At 58.8% G+C, this 11,896-nt stretch overlaps 3 protein-coding genes across 11 annotated transcripts; 1 reads left to right on the forward strand and 2 right to left on the reverse strand.

Annotated features, from left to right (window-relative positions):
* Nucleotides 1-123: 123 nt before the first annotated feature.
* Nucleotides 124-1,613, reverse strand: RPL36 (ribosomal protein L36). Of its 2 annotated transcripts, none has more exons than XM_059060809.2 (4): nt 1,508-1,613; nt 1,232-1,326; nt 322-456; nt 124-251 (listed from the first exon to the last, which is right to left on the reverse strand). In XM_059060809.2, the coding sequence occupies exons 2-4, from the start codon at nt 1,322-1,324 to the stop codon at nt 162-164; spliced, it is 318 nt and encodes a 105-aa protein (XP_058916792.1). In that variant the 5' UTR covers nt 1,325-1,326; nt 1,508-1,613; the 3' UTR covers nt 124-161. The 2 variants fall into 2 exon arrangements, with proteins under 2 accessions (XP_058916792.1, XP_058916793.1); XM_059060810.2 differs by having other exon boundaries at nt 1,439-1,544.
* Nucleotides 1,614-2,915: 1,302 nt separating this feature from the next.
* Nucleotides 2,916-8,165, reverse strand: HSD11B1L (hydroxysteroid 11-beta dehydrogenase 1 like). 8 transcript variants are annotated; one of them, XM_067033010.1, is made up of 8 exons: nt 7,541-8,165; nt 5,907-5,993; nt 5,693-5,823; nt 4,954-5,065; nt 4,481-4,572; nt 4,085-4,178; nt 3,788-3,953; nt 2,916-3,686 (listed from the first exon to the last, which is right to left on the reverse strand). In XM_067033010.1, the coding sequence occupies exons 2-8, from the start codon at nt 5,977-5,979 to the stop codon at nt 3,491-3,493; spliced, it is 864 nt and encodes a 287-aa protein (XP_066889111.1). In that variant the 5' UTR covers nt 5,980-5,993; nt 7,541-8,165; the 3' UTR covers nt 2,916-3,490. The 8 variants fall into 8 exon arrangements, with proteins under 8 accessions (XP_066889111.1, XP_066889112.1, XP_066889117.1 ...); XM_067033011.1 differs by having other exon boundaries at nt 7,794-7,972; XM_067033016.1 differs by lacking the exon at nt 4,954-5,065 and having other exon boundaries at nt 7,541-8,002.
* Nucleotides 8,074-9,979, forward strand: MICOS13 (mitochondrial contact site and cristae organizing system subunit 13). Its single transcript, XM_059060808.2, has 4 exons — nt 8,074-8,326; nt 9,025-9,202; nt 9,401-9,452; nt 9,759-9,979. Exons 1-4 carry the CDS (start codon nt 8,298-8,300, stop codon nt 9,854-9,856), a joined length of 357 nt encoding a protein of 118 aa, XP_058916791.1. The 5' UTR covers nt 8,074-8,297; the 3' UTR covers nt 9,857-9,979.
* The last annotated feature ends 1,917 nt before the right edge of the window (nt 9,980-11,896 follow it).

The raw sequence follows: 11,896 nt of genomic DNA on the forward strand, positions 1-11,896 counted from the left end.
TTGGTTGGCTGTGGCTTCTTTCTGTCCTCACCACCCTGCCTGTCACCAAGGTGCCCAGGGACACGTGTGCCCCAGCAGATGCCCCCCCACCTCCCTTCCCACTGGCAGCACAGAAACCCCAAGTTTCTGGAAAAGTTTTATTGTGCATAGAGGGGAAGGGCTCAGTCCTTCTTGGCTGCCGCCTTCCTCATGGCGGCCAGGACATTGCTCAGCTCCTCTCTCTTCCTCTTGGCCCGGATGTGTGTCCCCACCTGCCGGGCAAGGAGGGCCGTGAGCCTGAGCCCCAAGTCCCACTCCGGCCCTAACACGGATCCTACCTACCCTTTTCTTGATGAACTTGAGGGCCCGCTTGTCCTTGGAGACCTTGAGCAGCTCCATGGCCCGCCGCTCGTAAGGGGCAAAGCCGCACACCTCCCGGATCATGTCCCGCACGAACTTGGTGTGCTTGGTGAGGCGCTGCGGGAGAAAGGAGGCATCAGGGCTGGGCTCCGAGGGGGCACCCGGCCGCTCAGGGTCTCAGGGTGGAGTGTTGTGTGTCTGCTAACAAGGGAAGCCCAAATCCTCCCCGGTCCCCAAACCTATCAACACCAAAGTGGCACGTCCCCGGGCCCAGAACCCTCTCTCCCTGGATACAAGCTGGGCACCGTGGAGTCGGGGCCGCTTAATGAAGAAATATATAAACCCCCATGAGCCTACTTTTCCTCAACCTGACACAAGAAATCCGCTTTCTCTCCACATTCCAACTCCGATCCAGAAACCCTTCTACTCAGCAAACTCCTGCTCATGCGTCAAAACCCACTTCCAGGGCTTCCCTGGTGGCGCAGTGGTTGAGAGTCCGCCTGCCGATGCAGGGCACACGGGTTCGTGCCCCGGTCCGGGAAGATCCCACATGCCGCGGAGCGGCTGGGCCCGTGAGCCATGGCCGCTGAGCCTGCGCTCCGCAACGGGAGAGGCCACAGCAGTGAGAGGCCCGCGTACCGCAACAACAACAACAACACACTCCCAATTCGCTCCTGCCCCAGCTTCCGAATCCACGGGCCAGGTGGGTCTCGTTACTTGGGCCAGGTGGGTCTCGTTACTTAGCCCCGGCGGGCGTTCGCCGCGCAGGCGCGTAACCGGCGTTTTCACTCTCTGCTCTGAGCAAACCCGACACCCGCTTTCTTCCGTTTAAGACACCAGGGCTCCCACTGCTCTCAGGACTCGACACCCCGACTGCGCTCCCGGCACTCACCCCGCGGCGGCGGCTGTGCCTCGGCTTGCTCACGTTCTTGGTCACCTTGTGGCCCTTGTTGAGGCCCACGGCCATGGGGTAGCGCAGAGCCATGGCTACGGACAGGGGTGGGGAGAGAGGGGTGGAGGTTGAGTCCCGGCTCGGTCCCCGCCGCCCGGAACCCCGCGCCTCGGCTCCCCCGGGCTTGCTCGCTGCACCCAACCATACCCCCGAGCTGCACTGGGGCCCCAAGAGTCCAGATGGCAGCTGATGGTACTCGCGCTGGACTTCACTAACCTGCCGCTCCTCAATGGCTGCCGCGGCGGAAGGGCCTCAAACGCGCCGAACTCTGGGATTTCTACCAACCCGCGGGCGGCGCGGGCCAGAGAGGCAGGAATGTCGCGGGCTCCCCCTGGCGGCTGGAGGCGTCCCTGTGGGCCCCCTGAGCATGCGCGCTTACCCTCACGGGCCCAAACCAGGAGTCGAACCGGATGGGCGTGGCTGTGACTGCGGTTTCTCCCTCGGCGGGTGGGTTGAGAGGCGGAATCCAACTTCTGCCGCCAGCTGGCTGTCCCAGCACCAGACTTCAGCTCCCACTACTCGGATTTCTCCATTTATAGAATGATGACAATAATACCTATTCCAAACTGTGTGAGCAAAATATGATAACTGGCACAAAATAAAATTTCCACAAACGGAGAAATTGGTTTTACTATATATGAAGCCAAGCTCTGGGCTAGAGCTAAGGAAAGCGTTGTGATATAGTGCCCCCTGGTGGCATTTGATATAACGATGTAATTTTAGGTGCAGAGATAGGAGGCGTGGTGGGAACAAAAAAATATTCTTTTTTCTGGTTTTTATCTTTCAATCCTATTTATTTCCAAGAGACAGTATCAATTTGAGGACTGTCTGTGGTTAGCCCTTTGAACACCTGCTAATCTTGGAGACTTGGACAGCCAACAGGAGCTAGTTCTTTTTTTTTTTTTTTTTTTTTTTTACATATCAAACATCTTTATTGGAGTATAGTTGCTTTACATTGTTGTATTAGTTTCTGCTGTATAACAAAGTGAATCAGCTATACTTATATCCCCATATCCCCTCCCTCTCGCGTCTCCCTATCCCACCTGTAGCTAGCTGTTTATAACATTGTTTCATTCTTCAAAACATTGTTTTGTTTTTATAACATTGCTTTCACTTAGTTTTTATCTTTACAGTTGCTTTTTCTTTATGCGAGCACTGCTGGTTTACCATTTTAAGGAAAGTGTCAATTTTTAATTCATTAATCTAAATACCAGTGATGTGCCGATGCAGCCCACATGTTGCCTTAAAGAGGGACAGTCTGATGTCAGAATCCCAGCTTCTGCCTCTGACTACCCATCTAAGTTTCCTCATCCATAAAATGGTAACAATGGTAGCACTAACCTCTGGTTGTGAAGATGTCATGAATGTCAAGTGCGTAGCGCCTGATGCAGGTTATCATTATTGGTGCACAAACCATGTTCTTCGTGCTGCAAATATAGCCTTTGGCCCACAATCGGTTACACTTCCTTCCATTCCTGACTTCCTGGATGACGTCCATCTGTCTCTCAGCCTCCGTTTCTCCACCTGTGAAATGAAGGTGAGAATTCTGGCACCAATACACACATCCCTCTTCACCTCCTGCCACCAGCAAACTGGAAGGACCAAGAAGTCTGAACAACAGATGTGCAAGGGAAGAAAGATTTTTATTATCAAATGGGAGGCTGGATCCAGCCCAGAACACATTCTTTTCCTCTTCCCCCTCTTCAGACCCCACCATCAACTCGACAGCTTCGAGGGCTCCCCTGTTTGGGAAAATGGTTGGGGGATGCTCCGAGCCTGAGTGAGTGGAAAGAACAAATCAGAGATGCAGTGGTTTCAGGTCGCAAGTAGAGAGGGTTCCAAGGGTGGCTCAGTGGTGTTGTGACCTGCTTGATGTGTCCAGGGCCCTGGGGCAAGTCACATAGCCTCTCTGAGCCTGTTTTTTCATCTGCAAAATGGAAGCAGCAATCATATCATCAGTGACAGCTGAGAAGACTGAGGTAATTGCCTTCCAAGTCCCTGACAAGATGCTGGGCACGCCCCGAGTTCTGACTGTTTTCAGGTGCTGGTAGTTTTTCTCAGGTTCACTTTTCTGTCTTGATGACTTTCTTTTGGCCCTTGGCCACCCACTCAGAGGTGTCTCGGTGTGTGTCCGGGCTCCAGGACGATTGGCTGGAGGGTCTTCTTCTGGGAAGACGAAGGGGCATCAAGCCCAGGGGCTCAGGCAGCAGCGGGGGTCGTGATGTTGAGCTCCTGGCGGATGAACCAGGCCCTTGGCTGTGGCATCCAGCCGCGAAGCAGGCAGAGCAGATGGAAGCGCCACGGGTAGAAGACGCCGGAGGCACGCGTGGCACTGCCACGAATCACGGCCAGGGCTGCCTTGGGCCCTGGGGCCGCCTTGGCCCTCGTGACGCCCCTGGGGACAGGAGGGTGCGGTGGGGACTGTGGCTACGGCTGAGCGGCCCCCCACACCCCGTCCCCGCTCAGCCGGGCCCCGGCTCGCGTCCTGGGCCTCACCTGACTCCTTCGGCGGCCGAGGCGCGATCGCGGAGGCCCAGGACGCACATGGTGATGGCGACGTTCACGTCCTGCACGTCCAGCTCCCGCCGGAGAGAGCCGAAGAAGCTATCCAGCGCGAACTTGGCCGCCGAGTAGGGGCTGGAGAAGGACGTGGGCACACGGCCTGGGGGCGCGGGAGGGCAGCGGCTGAGCGGCCACACGCCGCTCTCCTCCTCCGGGAAGCCTTCCTGTCCGCTCCAGGCTCGCCCCCATCGGCCCCGGGGCTTCCCCACTCCCAGCCCCGCGTACACGCACCTAGCAACGAGGACACCACCACCAGGGAGCCCTTGCTGTCAGTCAGACTCGGCAGCGCCGACGAAGTCAGTTGCACGTAACTCAGGAAGTTCACCTGGAGGTGGCGACTGCGAGTCACCGGGCGGAGGAGGAACCGAAGGCCAGAAGGGGCACGGGCGGAGCCTAGAGCCTGGGGGCGGGGCCTTGCTGTGTAGGGGCAGGGCTCGAGGACTGGGGCGGAGTTCCGAATAGAAGAGGGGGAACACCAGCCCGGGGCGGAGCCAAGGTCAAGAGGGCGGAGCCTAGAACCAGGAAAGTTGGGGTCTGGAGCTGGGAGGGGCGGGGCCCGAGGGGGGAAAGGTGAGAGGGTGGAGTCTGGCGGGAGGGCGGAGCTGGGGCCGCGGAGGGGCGGAGCACCTGCATGAGCCAGCGTGTCGCCTGGGCGCTGCGGGCCCGCGTGCCTGCTGGGGCAGCGCCGAGGTGGTTCAGCACCAGGTAGTCCAGCCCTCCTGGCCCGGAGAGGCCCATCAGTCCGGAGCTGTCCTTTGAGGCTCCGCCCCCCGCGCCCTATGAGACACCACCCATAGCCCTGCCCCCTGAACTAGCGACGCTCCGGCCAGAGCATTGACACAATGAACTCTGACCCAGGTAGTGCCCAACTAAGATCAAAGAGACCCCGCCCTACTCCCTAACCAGGCTTCATCCCAGATCTAATGAGGCCCGGTCCAGAGTTCCACCCACTGGATGCCATGAGGCGCCACCCCTAGCCTTGCCCCCGGGCCCATAAATCTCCGCCCTCAGACGGCCGTTACTACCACACCCCCGCCCCAATTTGGGTTGTGCCCCTAAGGCCTAGGCCAAGGTCCCAGACTCCTGGCCCCGCCCCTCACCCAGCTTGTCCAGCGCAAACTGCACCACGTGCTCGGGCACCTCAGGGGAGGCCATGTCCGCAGCGATGTAGAAGACCTTGGGAGCGCCCAGCTTCCGGCAGTTCCCTACCACCTGGGGGGGGCCAGAGCTGCCCGTGGGCCCCTCCACCCCAGCTGGCCCCCCTCCACCTGCCGGCCCTAAAGGGGCCCCAGCCTGAAGCCCCCTCCCCTGCTATGAGCCTCAGGTTCCATTCAACATCATGCCCGAAGCTTTACCACTGGGGTAGCAAACTGGCAGCCCATGGTCCAGAATAGCGGACATTTTGCTTGTTCAACCATCAACATTTAAAACGCAGGTTTCAAATAAATCTTGAGATCTCTGGCCTCTTGAAATTTTGGAAGGTTTATCCCCAGGAGCTGTACATTTCCTTGAAATAACACTGGGCTGTTGCTAAAAAGTGTCTACCCAACCCGCTTTTGAACTTGAGAACCCTAGCTATCCACACAGCCTTTGGTTACTATCAATACTTCTATTCAGTGAGGCACAGTCCTTGCTTTACAACCGTCTTACTGATTCAACCCCACATCACAACCAGGAGAAGGTCCTTTTATTGTCACTGATTTACAAATGAGGAAACTAAGCCTCAGAGACATTAAGTGACTTACCCAAGGCCACACAGGAAGCCTGAATGTTTGCAGGGATTCAAACCCAGGCCCTATTCTCCGCCCCACCAATTAAACTTGAGATGGAGTATCTCACCTTCTGCAGGAGAGCCTCGGTGTGGGCAGTGAGCACCAGGTGGGAGCCCAGGCGCGCGTAGTGATATGCCAGCTCCTCCCCGACGCCCACGCTGGCTCCAGTCAGCAGCACACGGGCTCCCTGGAGGCTGGCTGGCAGCGAGTAGGGGTGGTCAGCTTGGGGGGTGGACAGGACAGCCAGAATGTTCCTCCCAACCCCACCCCCAGGCACTCACCTGGGTCAAAGTTGTCATCCCCAAAATAGGCAAAGAACAGGGCTCCCAGCCCCACAAGGAACAGCACCTTCATGGCCCTCCCTGGGCCTGCAGCAGGAGAGAGGGTGGCCGGCACAGGCCCGGCCCACAGTCGCACCCCAGGCACACCCATTTCCCCAATGGTGTCTTTGTTCAAAGAGCCAGTGGTGATGCCCCTGACCCTGCCCCCTCTTCTCCATCTCCATAGCCACCACCTGGTCCAGGTCATCATCTAGCTCACCTGAACCACTGCAGCAATCTTCTTCCCCTACTGAAAACCCTGCCCGTTTCACTTAGAACAAAAGCCTTGGTGACCAAAAAGGCTCTGCTTGGACCAGCCCCTCTTGCTCACTCTGCTTTGCCACACCAGCCTCTTCACTGTTCATTGGAACCAGCCAGTCACCATCCTGCCACAGGGCCTTTGCATTGGCTGTTCCCTCTACGAGGAATGCTCTTCCCAAATACAACCCCATGGCTTGCTCTTTCAAGTCTTGGCCGCAAAAATCACCTCAGAGGGCACTTCCCTGGCCTCCTTCTCTAAAGCACCTCTGTTCCTGGTCGCCCCCCCCCCCTTACCTGTAGAGCTTTTCTCCTTCTCAGCACTTGTCATCCCCTGAAATCATCTTGATGATTTGTTACCTGTTCAGGATCCCTCTCTCCCCTTAGACTCAACTCCATGAGGTCAGAAAGGAAATGGAAACCTGCTTCTGTTTTGCTCCCTTTTGGATATTCCGTGCCCTGAACTGCCAGACATGCAGTAGGTACTCAACAGATAGACTGACCCAGAGTGATATGAGGAATGTGGGAGGTGAGAGGTGGGGGAGCCCAGAAAGATAACTCTGGAGACACCCAGAAGGAATCGGACACTCAGGACTGGCTTGGAGATGGAGGTGCCCGTCATCAGGGTTAAGATGTGACTTCAGCTGGGGCAGCCGATTTACTTGTTCCAGGGAGAAGGTGAAAGATATAAACAGGCCAGGTGATTAAAGTTCAGGGGGTCATGGATCTCCCCTGAAAAGGGCACAAGCCCATCACATCTTAGGGTTTCTATCCTCTGAACTGCATGGGGCAAAGAGGAAAGGCCATAGGGATCTTTGTCCAAAAACATCTGGGATGTCCCTTCCTGCTCCAAACCCTCCCAGGGCTTACCACTGCCCCAGATGGAGACCACACCCTCCTCACCTCAGCCCACGAGACCCAGCAGGACTGGCCTCGGCTCTCTGTCCATCCTCATCTTCCCCACTTCCTATCCATTAATCTATCAGTTCTCAGAAAAGTGAACTCCTCGCCCTAACCCAGTCGCGCCAGCGTCCCCTCAGCAGGGAACACTCCCACCTCTCCCCACTTCCAGGGAAAGCCCTGAAGCCCCACAGCTCAACACTCTCCTCAAACTGGCCCTGACCACAGCTCCCCCGCAGGGGTTGGCTGGCAAGCTGGGTGGGTGAGTGGGCGGATAGATGAATGGATGGATGAAACAGCCAGGCTCTGATGGGGGAGGAAAGGAGGAAACCCGATCCTCGCAGAACCCACCGGCCCCCTGACCTCGCCGGGCCTCAGTTTCCCCTCTGGACAAAGGCGGAGTGCGACTCACTGCACGCTCCCATCCGCGAACTCACCCACTCAGGCCTCAGTTTCTCCCGCTGTCCAGCGGGGCTGGGGTCCGGGCCTGGGAGCCACGCGCGCGCCCCTCTGCCCTCACTTCACCGCTGCGTCCGCCAGGCTCCGACCGCGCCCCCTCCCGTAGGGTCTGAGTCACGTGACTCCGAACCCACCTCCTCGGGGGGAGGGGCTATACTGTGCGGATTTGGCTCCCAGGCGTTGCCGGGCAACAGCCTCCCGCCTAGCTCTCCTCTGGCCTCAGCCACTGACCTGATCACGTGACTAAAGGCCCGCCTCTCTCGTACAAATCAGCTCTCGTGTTGCCGTGATAACCGGCTTCCAGGCACTCTCTTCCTGTGCCTGGGCCCTTAGTCCCCCGCGCCGGCGCGGGTAGATCTCCCGGCCTCCGACATCTTGTGGGTCCCCCTCAGGCCCCACTCATGTCACCCGGTTCCTCTTTCCCTCACGTCACCAGGGCCGCGCCGCGCCCGACTGCATTTCCCAGGAGGCTTGGCGGCTAGACCAGCCGTCCGGCGCCTCACGTGACTTGCCGACTACTTTTCCCAGACAGCTTTGCGGCGGCCGGGGCCTGAGGACTAAGCTTCGAACAATTGTTTTGCAGTGGGATCTCAATCCCTTTCTGTTGTCTCGGGGCGGAGACTCCGACTCCCGGAGGCCTTTGCGGCTGACAAGAGACTTCGCCTCCCAGAGGCCTCTGCGGCGCCGCGATCGGAAGTGGCGGGCGAGCCGAGTGTCCTTGCGCGCGGAGCGGTGATGGTACCCCGAGTGTGGTCGCTGATGAGGTTCGTAGGGCCACCAGGAGGGCCCCAAGCCCCCGAGAATATTCCCTTCTGCGAGCACCCTCCATCTGGTTTGCTCTCGATCGGCTTTTCGCCGCCCGTAGTGTCAGGTTTCCCGTGTCTGTCCAGATAGGGTGGAGCTTCTCGCCTCCACTCCCGCTTCCTAGCGAGTCCGTGCCTTTCCCACTCTGTACCCGAGACCCCTCCGAGCCTCAGCTGCCCGCTCTGTAATGTGGGAGTGCCGCACGCGTTTGTTGGGAGGTTAATGCGCACCCAGAGCTGCGTATGACAGACAGGAAATGACCAGGGACACTTAGAAAAACCCCGCGGGTTCCTCGCGGAGCATCCCTCGGGGCTGGAAGGTGGAAGGTGGTCAGGAGTCTTAAGTCTTCACTGTTCCCTGCCCTCTGCGGGATCTTGAGTGACACTGTTCCTCTCCAGGCTTCAGTTTACCAGTTAAATGGAGCTGAGTATCCCTGCACGCCTTAAATTAAGTGCTGTGGGTCAGGCACGCCTCTGGGCTCCTAAAATGCCCTGTGCTTCCCGCATTAGCTGCCTGGCTTCAGGTGTGTCACTCTTTGGACTGTGGGCACGCCCCTCCCCCTAGGGGTCTAACCCTCACCCCCATTCCCGCGGGCCTAGACCCGGGAGATGGCCAGCAGAATCTGCTGAGCTGCTGTGGTTCCTTTCTCTGCCTGCAGGTTTCTCATCAAGGGCAGTGTGGCTGGGGGCGCTGTCTACCTGGTGTATGACCAGGAGCTGCTGGGGCCCAGCGACAAGAGCCAGGCGGTCCTTCAGAAAGCTGAGGAGGTGGTCCCCACCGCCATGTACCAGTTCAGCCAGTACGTGTGCGAGCAGACAGGCCTGAAGATACCCCAGGTACTCCGAGCTTCGAATGAGGCTACGGCTCGGCGGGAGCAGGGGTGTCAGCTCTGGAGTGGCCTTTGATCCCCGGTCCCTCCAGCCCTGCTTGACTTTCTCCACACTGGGGCGTGTGCTGCTCTCCCTGCCTGTGAGGGAGGCGCGGGCTGCCAGGCCTTCCCCTTTCACCAGCCCCTTTTTCCCCTCTCTTCCCAGCTCCCAGCCCCTCCAAAGTTTAACTTTCACATCCGCGAGTCCTGGAATTCAGGTAGGCCTTGGTCCGTCTGCTTGCAGGAGAGTGGCTCCAGATACTTCCCACCTCCGTTCCTGGCCATGCCTTTCCATCACTCTCCTTCCTGCTCTGTGTGCACCTGCTCCCCAACCCCCCCGCCCAGCTGCCCCCCGCCCCCGCCCTGCTACCCCCAACGGATCTGAAAGAGAAAAGGGAGTGGAGATTCCAGGGAGGTGGGAGCAATATGTGGCCTCCACCTGTTTCCCTGTGTGGAATTGACAGAGCCGGAAGTGGTGCCTCTAAAACTCTCTGCTGAAGGCGCTGGGCCCTCCTTCCCCACAGGCATCATCACGGTGATGTCCGCTCTGTCCGTGGCCCCCTCCAAGGCCTTGGAGTACTCCAAGGAGGGCTGGGAATACCTGAAGGAGCGAACCAAGTAGCCCAAGAGGAAGCTGCCTGCCCCAGGCGGGAACAGGGGCTGGGGCACCATGGACGCCAGACTGGGACCCCACTCCTAGGGCAGCTCCCGGCCTTGCCGGCCCAATAAAGGACTTGGAAGTGTTCCCTGATCCGTGTGCTGGCCCCCGGGGCGTGGGCTTCGGGCTCCTGGGGGCTCTTCAGGGCCTGACCTAGACCGAAGGCCAAGGTTCACCCGTTTGTGTCTGGGCCCTGCCCACTGGTGGGCACTCGACCTCGTATGGTGAGTGGGAGCAGCCCATTGCCCTGGGGCTCAGGGCCCATCCAGGTCTGGGGTCTTCTCAGTTCTTGGAGGGCTGAGCACAGGGTGGGGCGGTTTGGGGGGTAAGGGCTGGTCTGCGCAGCTGGGAGCCCCCAGAGCCACCGACTCTCCTGCTCCGCTCACGGATCTGCCCGTGTAGTCTAGTCTCTGCCCTCCTGCCTTCACCTGCTTTCCACTCTCATTCCACCCTCTCCCCACAGCCTGGGGATTTCTGCGGAGCACAGACCTGGCGGTCATGGCTGTGCAGGGGGTCTCCCTGGCCCACAAGGGCCCTGTCTTCCAGATGTTCCCTGCTCCCCTGGGAAGGCTTCTCTGACACCCGCTGTGTCAGCTGCCTGGTGACCTAAATGTCTCTCCATCCAGCTGGAGCTCTGGGGAGGGTGGGCCCTTGAGATGCTCCCTGTGAGGTCCCCAGCACCCAGTCACAGAGCATCCCACCATGGTGACGGCAGGAGGAAACCTCTGCCCCAGACAGGGTAGGAGGTGGGCTTGGGTGGGAGCCAATGACTGGCCCAGGAAGCTACCCTGGGAACAGGGAGGAGGCCTGGGTAATGGTGCCCTGAGCTGGCACAGGATCCTCTGTTCCCAAGAGTTCTGGAGTTCATGTCAGTTGGTTTAGGGGATAGAACTCACCCAGGGACATGACTCAGGAGGGGACAGCACTGTTACAGATGAGGGAAGCAGAGACCAGAGGCTGGGGCATTTCCCAGGCTTGCCTGGGAGTATAAGCCAGCACACGTCCATCCATCCATCCATCTGGCCAGAGAGGAGTGGGGAAGGCAGGGTGCTTGGGGAAGGCGAGCCCTGAGTGACCTGTGCCACCCTGCTCTCCAGGAATGGTCTCCAGGTGGGGTCTCCCATGTCCTGTGTGTCACCTGAAAGCCACCTGGGCCCCTGTGGAGGTGGGAGCGGGTCTATGATGAGGGTGGGATGGGTGGGGCCTAGGGCCATCCCTGATCCTCTGCCGCCCAGGAGGGAGCTGGGGCTGGCCATTTCAGAGGCTGAGGGCACATCCTGGGTTCAAGGACAAGCCCTGTGACCTGTCCCAGCCAGATTCTCCGTCCACAGAGCCCTTCCAGCAGCCTCGTGGGCCCATTTTTTACAGATGGAGAAACTTTCACCACCAGGTTCCCTCTGTCTGCCAAGAGACCCTCCCTGGAGTGCAGACTTCCAACCATGTCACCCCACAGACTCAGTCCCGGCTTTGAATACAGGAGGGGTTTGTGCTCTGGGCGCAGGGAGCTGGGGTGGTGCCACATGCTCCACGACCACAAGGTTCCCTGAAGCCTCACGACCCTCCTATTGTCACCATTTTACGGGGAGGAGGAGCCTTGGCAGGTCTCCCCCTCTATTAGCAGCCAATACTGGCCCAGAAAAGTACACAGGAAAGGAAGCCAGTCTTTGTAGGAGGTCGAGGAGCTGCCCTGGGGACATGCTCAGCATCCATCCTTGGTTCCCCTGCAGCTCCATGAACTTGACAATGGAGTTGCTCTTCCATCAGCTCTAGGGGTGTGTGTGTGTGTGTGTGTGTGTAGTTACTCTTCCATCGGCTCTAGGTGTGTGTGTGTGTGTGTGTGTGTGTAGTTACTCTTCCATCGGCTCTAGGTGTGTGTGTGTGTGTGTAGTTACTCTTCCATCAGCTCTAGGGGTGTGTGTGTGTGTGTGTGTGTGTGTGTGTGTGTGTGTGTGTGTGGAGTTACTCTTCCATCGGCTCTAGGTGTGTGTGTGTGTGTGTTGGCCA

This window comes from Kogia breviceps, chromosome 4 (genome assembly GCF_026419965.1).
Source record: "Kogia breviceps isolate mKogBre1 chromosome 4, mKogBre1 haplotype 1, whole genome shotgun sequence".
NCBI classification, from domain to species: Eukaryota; Metazoa; Chordata; class Mammalia; order Artiodactyla; family Physeteridae; genus Kogia; species Kogia breviceps.

Coding starts and splice junctions, on each gene's coding strand:
- RPL36 (XM_059060809.2), bottom strand. CDS start 1,324: ATGGCTCTGCGCTACCCCATGGCCGTGGGCCTCAACAAGGGCCACAAG. Junction 457..1,231: donor GGCACAGCCGCCGCCGCGGG/GTGAGTGCCGGG, acceptor TTTCTCCCGCAG/CGCCTCACCAAGCACACCAA. Junction 252..321: donor TCAAGTTCATCAAGAAAAGG/GTAGGTAGGATC, acceptor CTTGCCCGGCAG/GTGGGGACACACATCCGGGC.
- HSD11B1L (XM_067033010.1), bottom strand. CDS start 5,979: ATGAAGGTGCTGTTCCTTGTGGGGCTGGGAGCCCTGTTCTTTGCCTAT. Junction 4,179..4,480: donor CGACACGCTGGCTCATGCAG/GTGCTCCGCCCC, acceptor CGCCACCTCCAG/GTGAACTTCCTGAGTTACGT. Junction 3,687..3,787: donor TCGGCCGCCGAAGGAGTCAG/GTGAGGCCCAGG, acceptor TCCTGTCCCCAG/GGGCGTCACGAGGGCCAAGG.
- MICOS13 (XM_059060808.2), top strand. CDS start 8,298: ATGGTACCCCGAGTGTGGTCGCTGATGAG. Junction 8,327..9,024: donor CGAGTGTGGTCGCTGATGAG/GTTCGTAGGGCC, acceptor CTCTGCCTGCAG/GTTTCTCATCAAGGGCAGTG. Junction 9,203..9,400: donor CAGGCCTGAAGATACCCCAG/GTACTCCGAGCT, acceptor CTCTCTTCCCAG/CTCCCAGCCCCTCCAAAGTT.